The following is an 18,580-nucleotide window of genomic DNA, read 5'->3' as shown; positions in this document are numbered from 1 at the left end:
GTGACATAACACTCTTCGCGGTCAGGGGCTCACCCGAATGAGTACCGCGGTGTCGACCCAGGGAAGCTAATCGAACGCACGCATAAACTGGTGATTAATTGGGTATCATTGCAAAGGGGATAATGCCATGCCTGTAGTATACATCCGTATCATCGTTTGTTGAGCTCAACAAACGCACATTATTACTAACCCAAAGGAAACTGTTTCAAAGACGTCATACCCGATCATGCACTGGTCACCAGACTAAAGCTCTAATAAGACAATGTAACTTGGCTCATAACTCGATTGTGAGCCAAGTGCCTGACTGAGTACATGTCATGAGACTGTTATAATTGCATTACCGAATCATCCTTCACAGCAAACTTCAAATACTTGACAATGAATAAGCATAATGTATACTACTAAAACAGGGATCAGGTTTGAAAATTAATTTAGTTAAAATTAAGGCACCAACAACAAGTTCTGGAACCGCTTTATGTAAATAGTATTAATGTATCGTGCATTATGCTGACTGCTTAACTTGCACTATACTTACAATTTGTAAATGTGTATATTTTTTCGAAGCACCCAATGGTTTTGTCAAATTCATTCATTATTCTTTTTTGTATAAGTTCTCCTCATTAATTTTGCTTTATTGTTATTTAAAAATTTATATTTTTTAGTTTAGGTATCCAAAGATGATTCCGACGTTTGTTTGTTTGTGATTTTCCTTTGTTTAACCAGACCATCAATACATTTTTCATCGGTCTAAAACGGCTTTTTGTAAATTTCAAATTTGTATTCTTTGAAAATGATCGTAATTTATAATAAAATGTGTATGAAATGCGGCCTGCAAGACTTCGACTTCAGTTAATCAATCCTTTTTGTGGCCAGTAATTTTGTTCTATTCGGATTCGTTGTTGTTGTTGTTGTTTGTTTTGTTTTATTATTGTTGTTGTTTTTGTTGTTGTTGGATTTTAAACGCCTTATGAAAGAGACGATTAAGTCCTACGGAATCTCAATTGCGAATTTAAACCTGGCATGTTTAAAAAGTATATTTTGTAAACGTAATCACCTTGATTTTAATGTAAAAAGTGTGCAAATTTTAAAAATGAAAAAGTTATAAGTATGCATTGATGTTTGAATAATATGACTTCAATTGACTGGGTGTTTGTTGGATATCCTGATACCAGAGGGTGTTATTATTGTTTGTATTGACCTGTGTGGCGTAGCCATCATGTCATCCAAAACTTTAGAAAAACCTCTGGAACTTAGTCTTTCTATATGTTATAGTTTGTTTTGAAAATGTGAAATGGGTGCCAACCGCGAGCCAGTTAACCTCAATCCAGCTTACCGCGAACCAGCTAATATCAAACCAGCTAACCGCGAACCAGCTGATCTCAAACCAGCTAATCTCAAACCAGCTAATATCAAACCAGCTAACCGCAAACCAGCTAATATCAAACCAGCTAACCGCAAACCAGCTAATATCAAACCAGCTAACCGCGAACCAGCTAATATCAAACCAGCTAACCGCGAACCAGCTAATATCAAACCAGCTAACCGCAAACCAGCTAATATCAAACCAGCTAACCGCGGACCAGCTAACTGTGAACCAACACCGCGAACCAGCAATAGAGAACATTTGGGACGCTTGGTGACAGAAGACTTACCAGGTTTAAAATTCCATTGTTCTCGGCGAGGTGCGCAGGCTCAATACTACTACGTCTAGATCAGCGCGTCTGTCAGTGTTGAAGAATAGGCAGACGCGCGCGATCTAGCCGTAGCTGTAGCCGAAGTCGCCGTTTCGGACACGGCCTAAGTAATGACAATTTACCTGGTAAGTCTGCTGCCACCTATCGTTCCCAAATCTCCCATTGAATTATGTACAAGGTCTGACACAAAATATGTTTTAAAGGTGGAAGCCTTTCTCCTCGTTATCGCCAAACAAAATATTGTTTCTCAACCACATTTTTGCTAGGCAAAGAAATTAGTCAAGCAGTATTTTCTGCTTTTAACAGCTTTATGAAATTGGGCACAGTTTGGTGAACTGTTTCTTCAATGTTTTCGTTGCAGATTTGAGGCAGTACCATGTCCTCAAGATAAAGATGGATTCATAATAGTTTTTGTAAGATACTGTAACTAATTCTGCCCGGCTACCTCTTGCCAGCAGTTTGCTGTCGGCCTATGCCTACTTGTCAAGGGTTGATCCGTGGTGGGATGTGCTTCAAATCGCTGATATGTGCATGAAAATTGTACCGACAAAACCTGTCGGACAATTGGAGTTAACAAAATAAATGAATATGAAGAGTTAACAAAATAAATGAATATGAAGTGCAACATTTATCGGGGCATAATAAATGTGTTGGGTCGGACATCTTGGTTGGACACAATGGGTTGGAGGTAACGGTTAGGACAGCGTGGGTTGGACATAATGGTTGAACGTAATTAATGGTATATCTGATGTAATCACACGTAACATATGCTTTAATAATTATGCATGTATTATGTACAATGTACTTTTAAGTATTCTGCAGAATACATTGACATGTTATTTTGTCTTTTGGTAGGCTTGTTATAGAATAAAAAAGCCAACTTTAGTACGATTTTTGGTTGTAAATGTGATAAGATCAGAATTTCAAAAGTTTGCTTTAGACTTTTAGACAATGATGACCGTTATCTTAGGGAGATTATGTGAAACAATTTTGATCAGAGTTGAAGTTCCAATGTAAAAACTTATCGTTTCTGTCCCATTTTAAATATCACATTGGATTACATTAAAGTTGTTCCATGTACAAATCCATGTCTATAAACCACATAGTGACTGTGTTTTGCAGGTGTTTTTTTTAGTGGCAGTCAATTTTTATACTAAAATGACTTACAACAAAATAACTAACCAAGTTTAAAAATGTGCCCCTCCCACATATAATCATATTAGGGTTAAAGTTCACACTACAAGTCAGCTCGTGGACTGCCTAAAACCGAAATAAAGGTTTTAATAGACAAAGCATGTGACAACAAAACCAAATTACGGAATTAGTTCTAAAACCTCCAGTGGAACAAAACGTTGCTCTGACCCTTTGAGTTATTGACAAAAAGTTCAAATATTTTCTAACACGCTGATATCTTTTCGTTAAACATTATGTTCCAGCATTGTTAGTGTTTGTATCATTCTTCATTGTGTAAATAAACTCAAACTGATCCAAAGTACATTTTTAAGAAATAGATTTTAAAATGACGACCGATTGAAATGTTGAGGTCCGACAGGTTTTGTTGACTCATACGTCCTGTCAATGTTATACCTTGATATCGAAATAAGATCAAAAGTTTAGCCGGCTTTGCTTCACATAGAACTTCAATTAATTATTCAAATAATTATTTAATTTTGTCCAGAGACTTTTTTGAAAAAAAAGCTTTTGTGTTAATATTATTGACAAGGATTTGATGTATAAAAATGAGTCAATTCTAAACCGAGTTTTTTTGTGTAATTTTCTGTTTTCCCATTCATAACGTACACATGTAAATATATAAAGACATTTAAGGTAAAACATTGTTTAAACGTTTAAACATTTTGCATTAAAAGTACTTAATAGTATTTAATGTTTCCATTGAAGGCATACTTAACTTTGTTATCCACAATACATTAAAACATTAAACTCAATTCCGAATGTAATGATTCTATCTTATGAACATTGAAGCTGATAATCAAACTCATAAAGAGCAACACATTTAAAGTATAAGTATAAGTATAACACTTTAAACGCTAGACACATAATAATTTATACCTAATTAATGTTCAGAGCAAGGTAGCAGATTTTAGTATTAGTTGCCTCGTATATACAGACACTCTTGTGCCCTTTGGCTGCAAAGCGTGCATTCTGATGAGGGGCAAATGACTGTGATTTTCATTTCCGACACTACGGTTTAGTCTTTATGTTGAACGCAAGTAGGACATAGTGAAAGCGATTAGAGTTAGAGTTAGAGTTTGGGGGTGATGGCTAGGGTTTGGGGTGATGGCTAGGGTTTAGGGTGGGGTTTGGGTTTGGGCTGAGGGCTAGGGTTTGGGGTGGGGTAGGGTTTGTGGTTGGGGTATGGTTGGGGTTGATGGCTAGGGTTGGGGTAATGGCTAGGGTTTGGATGGGGTTAGGGTTTGGCGTGTGGGTATAGGGTTTTGGCTGAGGGCTAGGGTTTGGGGTGGGGTTAGAGTTTGGGGGTGATGGCTAGGGTTTTGGTGGGGCTAGGGTTTGGGTGGGGTTAGAGTTTGGGGGTGATGGCTAGGGTTTGGGGTGATGGCTAGGGTTTAGGGTGGGGTTTGGGTTTGGGCTGAGGGCTAGGGTTTGGGGTGGGGTAGGGTTTGTGGTTGGGGTATGGTTGGGGTTGATGGCTAGGGTTGGGGTAATGGCTAGGGTTTGGGTGGGGTTAGGGTTTGGCATGTGGGTATGGGGTTTGGGCTGAGGGCTAGGGTTTGGGGTGGGGTAGGGTTTGTGGTTGGGGTAGGGTTGGGGCTGATGGCTAGGGTTTTGGTGGGGGTTAGGGTTTTGGATGTGGCTATGGTTTGGGCAGATGGCTAGGGTTTGGGGTTGGGTTAGGGTTGGGGTGATGGCTAGGGTTTTGGGTGGGGTTAGGGTTTGGGTAGGGTCTAGGGTTGGGCTGATGGCTAGGGTTTGGGGTGGGGTTAGGGTTTGGGCTGATGGCTATGTTTTGGGGAGATGGCTAGGGTTGTGGGTGGGCATAGGGTTTGGGTTGAGGGCTAGGCTAGTGGTTTGGGTTGATTTGAGATGAGGGTTATGAGGTTTTACACTCATCATTTATAAGGTGAATCACTTTCCAAATAAGTTGACATTCATGATGCCATACCCACCACTCTCCGTACATTTTAGCTTGGAGAGCTAGTCAACCTATCAAACAAGAACCTTAATGAAACATTAAGATATTTAAGAAACATAAATTCATACCTTCAAAGCTGTACAAATCTTTTACATAGATATTTTAACAAACATACATGCATACATACAATTTTGTTTATATACTGCCATTTCATTAAGACCACAGCAGTTGGTGAAGAAAGAGACAAGGAAACGATGAAACAACTTGCAAACAAAAATCATACACAACCAAACAATCATTGTGGGAACCGGGTGTGATTCCTCAGATGCTTGTTGGAAATAGAAGTGAATCGGCAAAGCGCAGAGATGTGGGGTGTTTGGGGGGGGGGGGGTGCGGGCAAAAGAGAAGGATTTTTAGCAGCTGAAGCAAGAGATCTGTGATTTAATTTGTTTTCAATAAGACCGGTTTGATGACCGAAAGCCGACTCTTCCTGGGGTGTACTAAACCAAGCACGATTTTAAAAATGCTTGGCCTAGACTATTAAGGCATTAATTTGTAAACGAATCACAGAGTTTAATATTGGATTCGTTCCTTGACTGCTATTCGGTTAGACTTTCAAGATGACACAGACAATCGTAATGCAAGTGAATCAACCATTGATACCGTCCAGTTGTTGTGGGTTGGTTACAGCATGCTTATAGCCATAATACTAGTCTTGGTGTCAAAGACCATTGGTGTTGCGCGGTCACACACAACCACAAACGTTTCGATCTACATGTATATGTGTATGTACTGCAACCTGTATGTACGCTTGTAACAAATGTACATAGAGAGCGCTGGCTAGCGTTCTTTTCCTGCAACATGATCCGGTGTGGACGGAGATTCATAACTAGTAAGTCTCTCCATCGAGAAAGGACCTCAAAAGAGAGGTAAGTAAAATTGCCATCCTCTCTACTCTATCTGGAATGCTCGTCACGAACCATCTAAGGGGTCCACATAACCAACTTCCCGCGATTGCCGTATTGTTCTTATGTTATTTTGGTTGCTCCTTTGCTTTATCGTTCGGTGTGTATTGTGTGTATTTATGTTTTGTTGCCCAGCATCACCGTACCATGACTAGCTTTGTTTACATGGACTTCAAGAATGCATTATTAATTGTATGGACACTTTTCTGGTACAAACCCCTAAAAAATTCCACTGAATAAAGGTCACATAGGTTATTTGAGAAACTCCCTACATTAAAAGCTTATTAACAAAGCCACATTCATAGAAGCCTGGTAGAACTTCTACAAACAGGTACAATGATTTATATCTCTCCATCAATAAACTGTAGCACTCAAAGGCACAAGTTCGCACTTTCTTTCTTTCTTTATTTCCTCATGGGGCCCAGTCAGGGGGAAATTGAAAAGCACCCGATATTTAGAGGGAGATTTTGATATACCAGACTAAAATGGAAAATGAGATTGAAATAAGTTCAACTTAGTAAGTTTGTGATATAACAATTTACAACTAAAGAAGTCCAGAGTAAAATGTATGCGTTTAAAGGTAGGCTTATTTATAAACTACAAACTATAAATATTGCAACTGTGGCGTGTAATGGCCAAGCGACCAAGAGCACCGGATTCAAGCTCTGTTGTTTGATCAGCAGAGTGTGGGTTCGAATCTCGGTCGTCACACTTGCTACGTAAAATTGGGGATCGGGTCGTGCTTTCTACCGGCCAGGCTTTGGATTGATAATACCCAAGCCTACATCCGAATCAACGGTAAAAGGGATAACCCTGTTTCAGCCCAAGGAGTACAGTGAAACGGGGAAAAAATTGTTGCCCAAACCTTGAAGTGGCCTTCAGGCATTGTGTGTCCGGCGACTTGCAAAAAAAAAAAAAAAAAAAAAAAAATGTTATTATATATTACAGTGAAATAGAGCCAGTGAAAAGTTACTGTTGTTTGTAACCACCTAAAATCTCACGGCTGCTGAATAAAATAATACAAATGCGTAACAGGTTTGAGTGCGGCTAGGAGGGAGGGGAGGGCACATCGCTTTGATGACAGTTTTTAAAACGTTTGCCTGACCCTGGACGGCCCCTGCCAACAAAGAATTATGTCCGAAGATTTAAAATAAAATAAATAAATAATAAAACCCATCCCCTGCCCAGCGTACATAATAACCCCTGTCCACCGTGCATAATAACCCCTGCCCCGAACCCATGGCCCTGCCCCCAACCCAAGCCCTGCACACCCGGACAGCCTACCTCTGCTCACCCAACCCAGCCCCTGCCCACCCAACCCTACCCCTGCCCACCGTACATAACCTCTGCCAATTCAATCCATCCCCTAAATACCCTACTCAACCACTGCCAACTCCACCCAAACCCAAACGCAGAGTTGTTGAACATCAAAGGAAAGCGAATTTCTGATCTTTAAAGGCAGTGGACACTTTTGGTAATTACTCATAATAATTGTTAGCATAAAACCTTATTAAATTTGGTAACGAGTAATGGGGAGAGGTTGGTAGTATAAACTATTGTGAGAAACGGCTCTCTCTGAAGTGACATATAGTTTTCGAGACCTCAGATTTAGAATTTGAAGTCTCGAAATCAACCATCTATAAAAGCACACAACTTCGTGTGACAAGGGTGTTTTTTTCTTCATTATTATCTCGCAACTTTGGCGACCAATTGAGCTCAAATTTTCACAGGTTTGTTATTTTATGCATATGTTGAGATACACCAAGTGGGAAGACGTAATTACCATACATGGTGCAGTGTGCAATCATGTTTGTATGGGGATGCTCCTCCAGCTCGTCCTCCCAATACAGGATTTGGCTTCGAGAACGAGAAAACCAAGAGAGATGAATATCGCCGAGATCGTAAACGAGATAAAGGAGGTCGGGATAGAGACAATGGGGAGGAAGATGATATCATTGTGGAATGTGTAGGAAAGAAGACACTGCACACATTCACCAACTTGGAACCGGCTCAGCGCTATTACTTTGACCTTTTCGCGGTAGACGAGACCAATAACAGGAGTATTGCTTACACAGGGACCTCCATCATTACAAGACCAGGGCCAGCCACAAGAAAGCACATTGCCCTCAAGGATGGTAACCTACGGACATCGTCAGTTCGTCGGTCGTCTCCCGTTAAAACATTCAACTTTAGTGTCGGTGAGACGGTCAAGGACGTCCTGGTCACCGTCCAACCCTGCACTGAATCCATCACGGCTGAGTTGTGGCGAGATGGAACCAAAATAAGAAGTTCTAACATCCGAGATCTGAAAGATTTCCGCGTACGTGAAGTAACGGGCGACATACAGGTCAAAGTGAAGAGTTTGCGCAGAGGGTCTACGCACTTCAGAATCTTCGCCACGACGAGACCAAACAAATACCCGTTCCCCCAATTGCCTGTTGACAAACGGATAAAAGTCTTTGAAAATCTGCGACAGTGTGATTCCATCACTCTGGCTTGGCTTAGCACGAAAGAGGTATCGCAGTACTGCCTGTACAAACGCGAAGATAGGCAGAAGAAGCGATCTAAGAAGAGTAATCGTGAGGGAAATACGCAGTGCCACGAACCAGACATGAGAAAGAGAACTGAAAAGGTGATTTGCCGACCTGTTAGTGGACCTGATACAGAGAGGGATGTACTCACGGAAACGGTTACCGGGCTAACACCGGGTACCACGTACGTCTTCGATGTTTATGTCAGCAGTTTTGGAAAGCAAACGCTGGCCTATAGGAGTGCCAGGGTTACAACGAAGAAGGTATGCTGATTCTTGATTGAGTCTGCCTCAATAAGACAGTTATTAAGTGAACTGTGTAATGTTGCCGTGGAAACGATGCAGATCCCTCCCCGAAGTACTTATCAAGTTAATGACGCAGACTCTTCGTGAGATTTTGTACGCCGAGGAGACCCGGTGAGACTATGAATAATTTACTTGTTTCAAGTATAAGAAACTGAGGGTGAAAGTCATCCCAAACACGTATATTTCAAAAGAGGGCGCCCTTACAGTTGACCAGGATCTACTGTCAAGATAGGGAAGCGGATTGTTTGGTGAACGAGTGTTTGATTTATTCTCTTTCGAAAGATTTCACATTGGATAAAACGAACGCAGGAAAAAGACAATGACTTTGGCCGAGAGTCTGCATATAAACCGTAAAGCAGTATTCTTACAACGTTGTATGAGAAAAGTATTGGGAAAGGACCGCAGAATGTGAACATTTTGTAATTTATGATATTGTATATTATAAAGAATCATTCGTCGCTTCTTGTTCTTGAGTCGGTGTATATATTGTTTTATGAAAAGGACTAGTCAAGATTCGATGTTTTAGCAGAAAAGCAGATGTGGATAAAATGGAAGTCGAGTATGTGAAAGCTATAATCACTGCCGTAGTTATCACAACTGTACATGCTATATAAAGTAATGGTGACTTCATTGTATCTCACTACAGTCATAATAGTATTGGTGGTATACAATACTGTTAATGAGTATCCTATTCTATCAAATGTGCCTAGTTTATGTGCCCATTGACTTGGATGGTTAGGAATTTAGAAAGCCTAAATAGACAACCAAGGTCATGACGAAAAGTCAACACAATCACTGGACAGCGAAGAGTGTTACGTCATAGACCGATACATAGGGTGCGTTCGATTAGCTTCCCATGGTCTGCCCCCGGTTAGTTCAAATAGCTTCGACGTCATTCCAGTGGCTCACCCAGGCTACAGTGCCCTGCTCGTGGAACGGGTCACTTGGGGCAGGCCCGAGGTGCATGTCGTCACCACGGGAGGGCTAGTGTGACGTAACACTCTTCGCGGTCAGGGGCTCACCCGAATGAGTACCGCGGTGTCGACCCAGGGAAGCTAATCGAACGCACGCATAAACTGGTGATTAATTGGGTATCATTGCAAAGGGGATAATGCCATGCCTGTAGTATACATCCGTATAATCGTTTGTTGAGCTCAACAAACGCACATTATTACTAACCCAAAGGAAACTGTTTCAAAGACGTCATACCCGATCATGCACTGGTCACCAGCCTAAAGCTCTAATAAGACAATGTAACTTGGCTCATAACTCGATTGTGAGCCAAGTGCCTGACTGAGTACATGTCATGAGACTGTTATAATTGCATTACCGAATCATCCTTCACAGCAAACTTCAAATACTTGACAATGAATAAGCATAATGTATACTACTAAAACAGGGATCAGGTTTGAAAATTAATTTAGTTAAAATTAAGGCACCAACAACAAGTTCTGGAACCGCTTTATGTAAATAGTATTAATGTATCGTGCATTATGCTGACTGCTTAACTTGCACTATACTTACAATTTGTAAATGTGTATATTTTTTCGAAGCACCCAATGGTTTTGTCAAATTCATTCATTATTCTTTTTTGTATAAGTTCTCCTCATTAATTTTGCTTTATTGTTATTTAAAAATTTATATTTTTTAGTTTAGGTATCCAAAGATGATTCCGACGTTTGTTTGTTTGTGATTTTCCTTTGTTTAACCAGACCATCAATACATTTTTCATCGGTCTAAAACGGCTTTTTGTAAATTTCAAATTTGTATTCTTTGAAAATGATCGTAATTTATAATAAAATGTGTATGAAATGCGGCCTGCAAGACTTCGACTTCAGTTAATCAATCCTTTTTGTGGCCAGTAATTTTGTTCTATTCGGATTCGTTGTTGTTGTTGTTTGTTTTGTTTTATTATTGTTGTTGTTTTTGTTGTTGTTGGATTTTAAACGCCTTATGAAAGAGACGATTAAGTCCTACGGAATCTCAATTGCGAATTTAAACCTGGCATGTTTAAAAAGTATATTTTGTAAACGTAATCACCTTGTTTTTAATGTAAAAAGTGTGCAAATTTTAAAAATGAAAAAGTTATAAGTATGCATCGATGTTTGAATAATATGACTTCAATTGACTGGGTGTTTGTTGGATATCCTGATACCAGAGGGTGTTATTATTGTTTGTATTGACCTGTGTGGCGTAGCCATCATGTCATCCAAAACTTTAGAAAAACCTTTGGAACTTAGTCTTTCTATATGTTATAGTTTGTTTTGAAAATGTGAAATGGGTGCCAACCGCGAGCCAGTTAACCTCAATCCAGCTTACCGCGAACCAGCTAATATCAAACCAGCTAACCGCGAACCAGCTGATATCAAACCAGCTAATCTCAAACCAGCTAACCGCGAACCATCTAATCTCAAACCAGCTAACCGCGAACCAGCTAATCTCAAACCAGCTAACCGCGAACCAGCTAATCTCAAACCAGCTAACCGCGAACCAGCTAATATCAAACCAGCTAACCGCGAACCATCTAATCTCAAACCAGCTAACCGCGAACCAGCTAATATCAAACCAGCTAACCGCAAACCAGCTAATATCAAACCAGCTAACCGCGGACCAGCTAACTGTGAACCAACACCGCGAACCAGCAATAGAGAACATTTGGGACGCTTGGTGACAGAAGACTTACCAGGTTTAAAATTCCATTGTTCTCGGCGAGGTGCGCAGGCTCAATACTATGTAAGGCCGTGTCCGAAACGACGACTTCGGCTACAGCTACGTCTAAATCAGCGCGTCTGTCAGTGTTGAAGAATAGGCAGACGCGCGCGATCTAGCCGTAGCTGTAGCCGAAGTCGCCGTTTCGGACACGGCCTAAGTAATGACAATTTACCTGGTAAGTCTGCTGCCACCTATCGTTCCCAAATCTCCCATTGAATTATGTACAAGGTCTGACACAAAATATGTTTTAAAGGTGGAAGCCTTTCTCCTCGTTATCGCCAAACAAAATATTGTTTCTCAACCACATTTTTGCTAGGCAAAGAAATTAGTCAAGCAGTATTTTCTGCTTTTAACAGCTTTATGAAATTGGGCACAGTTTGGTGAACTGTTTCTTCAATGTTTTCGTTGCAGATTTGAGGCAGTACCATGTCCTCAAGATAAAGATGGATTCATAATAGTTTTTGTAAGATACTGTAACTAATTCTGCCCGGCTACCTCTTGCCAGCAGTTTGCTGTCCGCCTATGCCTACTTGTCAAGGGTTGATCCGTGGTGGGATGTGCTTCAAATCGCTGATATGTGCATGAAAATTGTACCGACAAAACCTGTCGGACAATTGGAGTTAACAAAATAAATGAATATGAAGTGCAACATTTATCGGGGCATAATAAATGTGTTGGGTCGGACATCTTGGTTGGACACAATGGGTTGGAGGTAACGGTTAGGACAGCGTGGGTTGGACATAATGGTTGAACGTAATTAATGGTATATCTGATGTAATCACACGTAACATATGCTTTAATAATTATGCATGTATTATGTACAATGTACTTTTAAGTATTCTGCAGAATACATTGACATGTTATTTTGTCTTTTGGCAGGCTTGTTATAGAATAAAAAAGCCAACTTTAGTACGATTTTTGGTTGTAAATGTGATAAGATCAGAATTTCAAAAGTTTGCTTTAGACTTTTAGACAATGATGACCTTTATCTTAGGGAGATTATGTGAAACAATTTTGATCAGAGTTGAAGTTCCAATGTAAAAACTTATCATTTCTGTCCCATTTTAAATATCACATTGGATTACATTAAAGTTGTTCCATGTACAAATCCATGTCTATAAACCATATAGTGACTGTGTTTTGCAGGTGTTTTTTTTAGTGGCAGTCAATTTTTATACTAAAATTACTTACAACAAAATAACTAACCAAGTTTAAAAATGTGCCCCTCCCACATATAATCATGGTAGGGTTAAAGTTCACACTACAAGTCAGCTTGTGGACTGCCTAAAACGGAAATAAAGGTTTTACTAGACAAAGCATGTGACAACAAAACCAAATTACGGAATTAGTTCTAAAACCTCCAGTGGAACAAAACGTTGCTCTGACCCTTTGAGTTATTGACAAAAAGTTCAAATATTTTCTAACACGCTGATATCTTTTCGTTAAACATTATGTTCCAGCATTGTTAGTGTTTGTATCATTCTTCATTGTGTAAATAAACTCAAACTGATCCAAAGTACATTTTTAAGAAGTAGATTTTAAAATGACGACCGATTGAAATGTTGAGGTCCGACAGGTTTTTGTTGACTCATACATCCTGTCAATGTTATACCTTGATATCGAAATAAGATCAAAAGTTTAGCCGGCTTTGCTTCACATAGAACTTCAATTAATTATTCAAATAATTATTTAATTTTGTCCAGAGACTTTTTTGAAAAAAAAGCTTTTGTGTTAATATTATTGACAAGGATTTGATGTATAAAAATGAGTCAGTTCTAAACCGAGTTTTTTTGTGTAATTTTCTGTTTTCCCATTCATAACGTACACATGTAAATATATAAAGACATTTAAGGTAAAACATTGTTTAAACGTTTAAACATTTTGCATTAAAAGTACTTAATAGTATTTAATGTTTCCATTGAAGGCATACTTAACTTTGTTATCCACAATACATTAAAACATTAAACTCAATTCCGAATGTAATGATTCTATCTTATGAACATTGAAGCTGATAATCAAACTCATAAAGAGCAACACATTTAAAGTATAAGTATAAGTATAACACTTTAAACGCTAGACACATAATAATTTATACCTAATTAATGTTCAGAGCAAGGTAGGAGATTTTAGTATTAGTTGCCTCGTATATACAGACACTCTTGTGCTCTTTGGCTGCAAAGCGTGCATTCTGATGAGGGGCAAATGACTGTGATTTTCATTTCCGACACTACGGTTTAGTCTTTATGTTGAACGCAAGTAGGACATAGTGAAAGGGGCAGATGGTGAATACGAACTAGTACAAGCAGCCGAGTTACCAAAAACCGGTAACCTGTATATAGACCGGGACAGTAAAGCCGCGTTCGCGATGGATTCATGTTTTACCAAAGACCATCATTCCAATGGGTATTATCTTACCTTGTGTTCAGGTGGGGGTAAGGTTTGGGGTGGGGGTAGTAGGGTTTGGGGTGGGGGTAGTAGGGTTTGGGGTGGGGGATGGTTGGGGCTGATGGCTAGTTTTTAGGGTGATGGCTAGGGTTTTGGTGGGGCTAGGGTTTGGGTGGGGTTAGAGTTTGGGGGTGATGGCTAGGGTTTGGGGTGATGGCTAGGGTTTAGGGTGGGGTTTGGGTTTGGGCTGAGGGCTAGGGTTTGGGGTGGGGTAGGGTTTGTGGTTGGGGTAGGGTTGGGGCTGATGGCTAGGGTTTTGGTGGGGGTTAGGGTTTTGGATGTGGCTATGGTTTGGGCAGATGGCTAGGGTTTGGGGTTGGGTTAGGGTTGGGGTGATGGCTAGGGTTTTGGGTGGGGTTAGGGTTTGGGTAGGGTCTAGGGTTGGGCTGATGGCTAGGGTTTGGGGTGGGGTTAGGGTTTGGGCTGATGGCTATGTTTTGGGGAGATGGCTAGGGTTGTGGGTGGGCATAGGGTTTGGGTTGAGGGCTAGGCTAGTGGTTTGGGTTGATTTGAGATGAGGGTTATGAGGTTTTACACTCATCATTTATAAGGTGAATCACTTTCCAAATAAGTTGACATTCATGATGCCATACCCACCACTCTCCGCACATTTTAGCTTGGAGAGCTAGTCGACCTATCAAACAAGAACCTTAATGAAACATTAAGATATTTAAGAAACATAAATTCATACCTTCAAAGCTGTACAAATCTTTTACATAGATATTTTAACAAACATACATGCATACATACAATTTTGTTTATATACTGCCATTTCATCAAGACCACAGCAGTTGGTGAAGAAAGAGACAAGGAAACGATGAAACAACTTGCAAACAAAAATCATACACAACCAAACAATCATTGTGGGAACCGGGTGTGATTCCTCAGATGCTTGTTGGAAATAGAAGTGAATCGGCAAAGCGCAGAGATGTGGGGTGTTTGGGGGGGGGGGTGCGGGCAAAAAAGAAGGATTTTTAGCAGCTGAAGCAAGAGATCTGTGATTTAATTTGTTTTCAATAAGACCGGTTTGATGACCGAAAGCCGACTCTTCCTGGGGTGTACTAAACCAAGCACGATTTTAAAAATGCTTGGCCTAGACTATTAAGGCATTAATTTGTAAACGAATCACAGAGTTTAATATTGGATTCGTTCCTTGACTGCTATTCGGTTAGACTTTCAAGATGACACAGACAATCGTAGTGCAAGTGAATCAACCATTGATACCGTCCAGTTGCTGTGGGTTGGTTACAGCATGCTTATAGCCATAATACTAGTCTTGGTGTCAAAGACCATTGGTGTTGCGCGGTCACACACAACCACAAACGTTTCGATCTACATGTATATGTGTATGTACTGCAACCTGTATGTACGCTTGTAACAAATGTACATAGAGAGCGCTGGCTAGCGTTCTTTTCCTGCAACATGATCCGGTGTGGACGGAGATTCATAACTAGTAAGTCTCTCCATCGAGAAAGGACCTCAAAAGAGAGGTAAGTAAAATTGCCATCCTCTCTACTCTATCTGGAATGCTCGTCACGAACCATCTAAGGGGTCCACATAACCAACTTCCCGCGATTGCCGTATTGTTCTTATGTTATTTTGGTTGCTCCTTTGCTTTATCGTTCGGTGTGTATTGTGTGTATTTATGTTTTGTTGCCCAGCATCACCGTACCATGACTAGCTTTGTTTACATGGACTTCAAGAATGCATTATTAATTGTATCATGGAGTAATCCTACCTCCATGATTGTATGGACACTTTTCTGGTACAAACCCCTAAAAAATTCCACTGAATAAAGGTCACATAGGTTATTCGAGAAACTCCCTACATTAAAAGCTTATTAACAAAGCCACATTCATAGAAGCCTGGTAGAACTTCTACAAACAGGTACAATGATTTATATCTCTCCATCAATAAACTGTAGCACTCAAAGGCACAAGTTCGCACTTTCTTTCTTTCTTTATTTCCTCATGGGGCCCAGTCAGGGGGAAATTGAAAAGCACCCGATATTTAGAGGGAGATTTTGATATACCAGACTAAAATGGAAAATGAGATTGAAATAAGTTCAACTTAGTAAGTTTGTGATATAACAATTTACAACTAAAGAAGTCCAGAGTAAAATGTATGCGTTTAAAGGTAGGCTTATTTATAAACTACAAACTATAAATATTGCAACTGTGGCGTGTAATGGCCAAGCGACCAAGAGCACCGGATTCAAGTTCTGTTGTTTGATCAGCAGAGTGTGGGTTCGAATCTCGGTCGTGACACTTGCTACGTAAAATTGGGGATCGGGTCGTGCTTTCTACCGGCCAGGCTTTGGATTGATAATACCCAAGCCTACATCCGAATCAACGGTAAAAGGGATAACCCTGTTTCAGCCCAAGGAGTACAGTGAAACGGGGAAAAAAATTGTAGCCCAAACCTTGAAGTGGCCTTCAGGCATTGTGTGTCCGGCGACTTGCAAAAAGAAAAAAAGGAAAAAAAAAAAAAAAAAAAATGTTATTATATATTACAGTGAAATAGAGCCAGTGAAAAGTTACTGTTGTTTGTAACCACCTAAAATCTCACGGCTGCTGAATAAAATAATACAAATGCGTAACAGGTTTGAGTGCGGCTAGGAGGGAGGGGAGGGCACATCGCTTTGATGACAGTTTTTAAAACGTTTGCCTTACCCTGGACGGCCCCTGCCAACAAAGAATTATGTCCGAAGATTTAAAATAAAATAAATAAATAATAAAACCCATCCCCTGCCCAGCGTACATAATAACCCCTGCCCACCGTGCATAATAACCCCTGCCCCGAACCCATGGCCCTGCCCCCAACCCAAGCCCTGCACACCCGGACAGCCTACCTCTGCTCACCCAACCCAGCCCCTGCCCACCCAACCCTACCCCTGCCCACCGTACATAACCTCTGCCAATTCAACCCATCCCCTAAATACCCTACTCAACCACTGCCAACTCCACCCAAACCCAAACGCAGAGTTGTTGAACATCAAAGGAAAGCGAATTCCTGATCTTTAAAGGCAGTGGACACTTTTGGTAATTACTCATAATAATTGTTAGCATAAAACCTTATTAAATTTGGTAACGAGTAATGGGGAGAGGTTGGTAGTATAAAGTGACATATAGTTTTCGAGACCTCAGATTTAGAATTTGAAGTCTCGAAATCAACCATCTATAAAAGCACACAACTTCGTGTGACAAGGGTGTTTTTTTCTTCATTATTATCTCGCAACTTTGGCGACCAATTGAGCTCAAATTTTCACAGGTTTGTTTTTTCTATGCATATGTTGAGATACACCAAGTGGGAAGACTGGTCTTTGACAATTACCAAATAGTGTTCAGTGTCTTTAAATGAGAGAACCAGTAGTGTAACTGGGCCGGGGCACAGTGGCATGTGTCCTGTTGGTGTATGAATGCCACTGATCCTCTTAAAGGCAGTGGACACTATTGGTAATTACTCAAAATAATTATTAGCATAAAACCTTTCTTGATGACGAGTAATAGGGAGAGGTTGATAGTATAAAACATTGTGAGAAATGGCACCCTCTGATGTGCTATAGTTTTCGAGAAAGAAGTAATTTTCCACGAATTTGATTTCGATACCTCTGATTTAGAACTTGAGGTCTCGATATCAACCATCTAAACGCACACACCTTCTAGTGACAAGGGTGTTTTTTTCTTTCATTCATATCTCGCAAGTTCGATGACCGATTAGGCTCAAATTTTCATAGGTTTGTTATTTTATGCATATGTTGAGATACACCAACTGTGAAGGCTAGTCTTGGACAATTACCAGCAGTATCCACTGCCTTTGAAGGATCTGCAGTTCAACCATATAGCTACATACAGTGAGAAGACTTGTCTTTGAAAATTACCAATAGTGTCCACTGTCTTTAAGGTGACATTTTTGTCCATCGGTTCTTCTCTTTCTCTTTATAGGCATTTTCACACTGTCCAAAATATCAGGGTCAGAACTTGTACCGAACCGGAGATTTTGTTCAACCCGTTTCACACTGTAAACATTTCAATCCGACTTCGATCCGGATTGATCCGGGTAGCATGCTCTAGCCGGATTGAAATCAACCCTGGTGAAAATCTCAATCTGGATCGATATTGCACTTTTCGGCGTGAATCTCTGATCCGTGTCAAAAAGAAGCGAGGCTGAATCGGAGAGGACCCGGCTTTAGGTTTCAACACGGTTCGAAATGGAGGTAGTTCATCAACTAAAAACTAAATCATGAGTTTACAAATTTGTGTAACTCTCAAGTCAACACTGTTGGCGCGTGTCACTAAAAATGGGACAGCGCCATCAATTATCTGCCATCTTCCACCGAAGAATGTTAATAGCAAGACCATTCAACTTCTAACAAAGAGTATTTCTTAAAAATATCATCCGCATTCGGATGTATAATAAACCAGCTTGAACCAAAGCGTGTTTCACAACACATGGGCTCTTACCGATTATTTTAGAATGACCCACACGCAACTGATGATTGATGTCAAGAAGGCATGAAAAAAAAAACCATCCTCGCGGTCACCCCTAAAAACTCCAATTATTGACACATTTTTGTCAATCGGTTCAAATGATCATTGTTTGTCAACTACCCTTGTTGACCTGACAGAATTACAAACACCCAGACGTCATCACAACCAATAAAACTTGTTAACAAATAATTTACAGAATTAATTTAAATTTATAGAATTCGGGGATATTTTTAGGCTCAATACCAACGATTCTGGTACCGATCGTGCGTGAAATATGTAGCCGTCTCGACGCGAAACTGTGTGTTGTTTATTTCTAGAAACTCGTC

General features: G+C 40.2%; 1 protein-coding gene across 1 annotated transcript; it reads left to right on the top strand.

Moving 5' to 3' along the window:
- Positions 1-1,291: 1,291 nt before the first annotated feature.
- LOC139953364 (protein NDNF-like) lies at positions 1,292-10,487 on the top strand. Its single transcript, XM_071952872.1, has 2 exons — positions 1,292-1,636; positions 7,528-10,487. Exons 1-2 carry the CDS (start codon positions 1,292-1,294, stop codon positions 8,572-8,574), a joined length of 1,392 nt encoding a protein of 463 aa, XP_071808973.1. The 3' UTR covers positions 8,575-10,487.
- Positions 10,488-18,580: the final 8,093 nt, after the last annotated feature.

Source organism: Asterias amurensis, chromosome 21 (assembly GCF_032118995.1).
Source record: "Asterias amurensis chromosome 21, ASM3211899v1".
NCBI lineage: Eukaryota > Metazoa > Echinodermata > Asteroidea > Forcipulatida > Asteriidae > Asterias > Asterias amurensis.
Note: the sequence above shows the minus strand (reverse complement) of the source record. Positions and strands in the feature narration are given on the sequence as shown.

Excerpts from the sequence above, each read along its gene's own strand:
- LOC139953364 (XM_071952872.1), top strand. The coding sequence starts at position 1,292 with ATGGGTGCCAACCGCGAGCCAGTTAACCTCAATCCAGCTTACCGCGAA. Across the intron at positions 1,637-7,527 it reads GAGAACATTTGGGACGCTTG|ATACACCAAGTGGGAAGACG; the intron begins GTGACAGAAGAC and ends GCATATGTTGAG.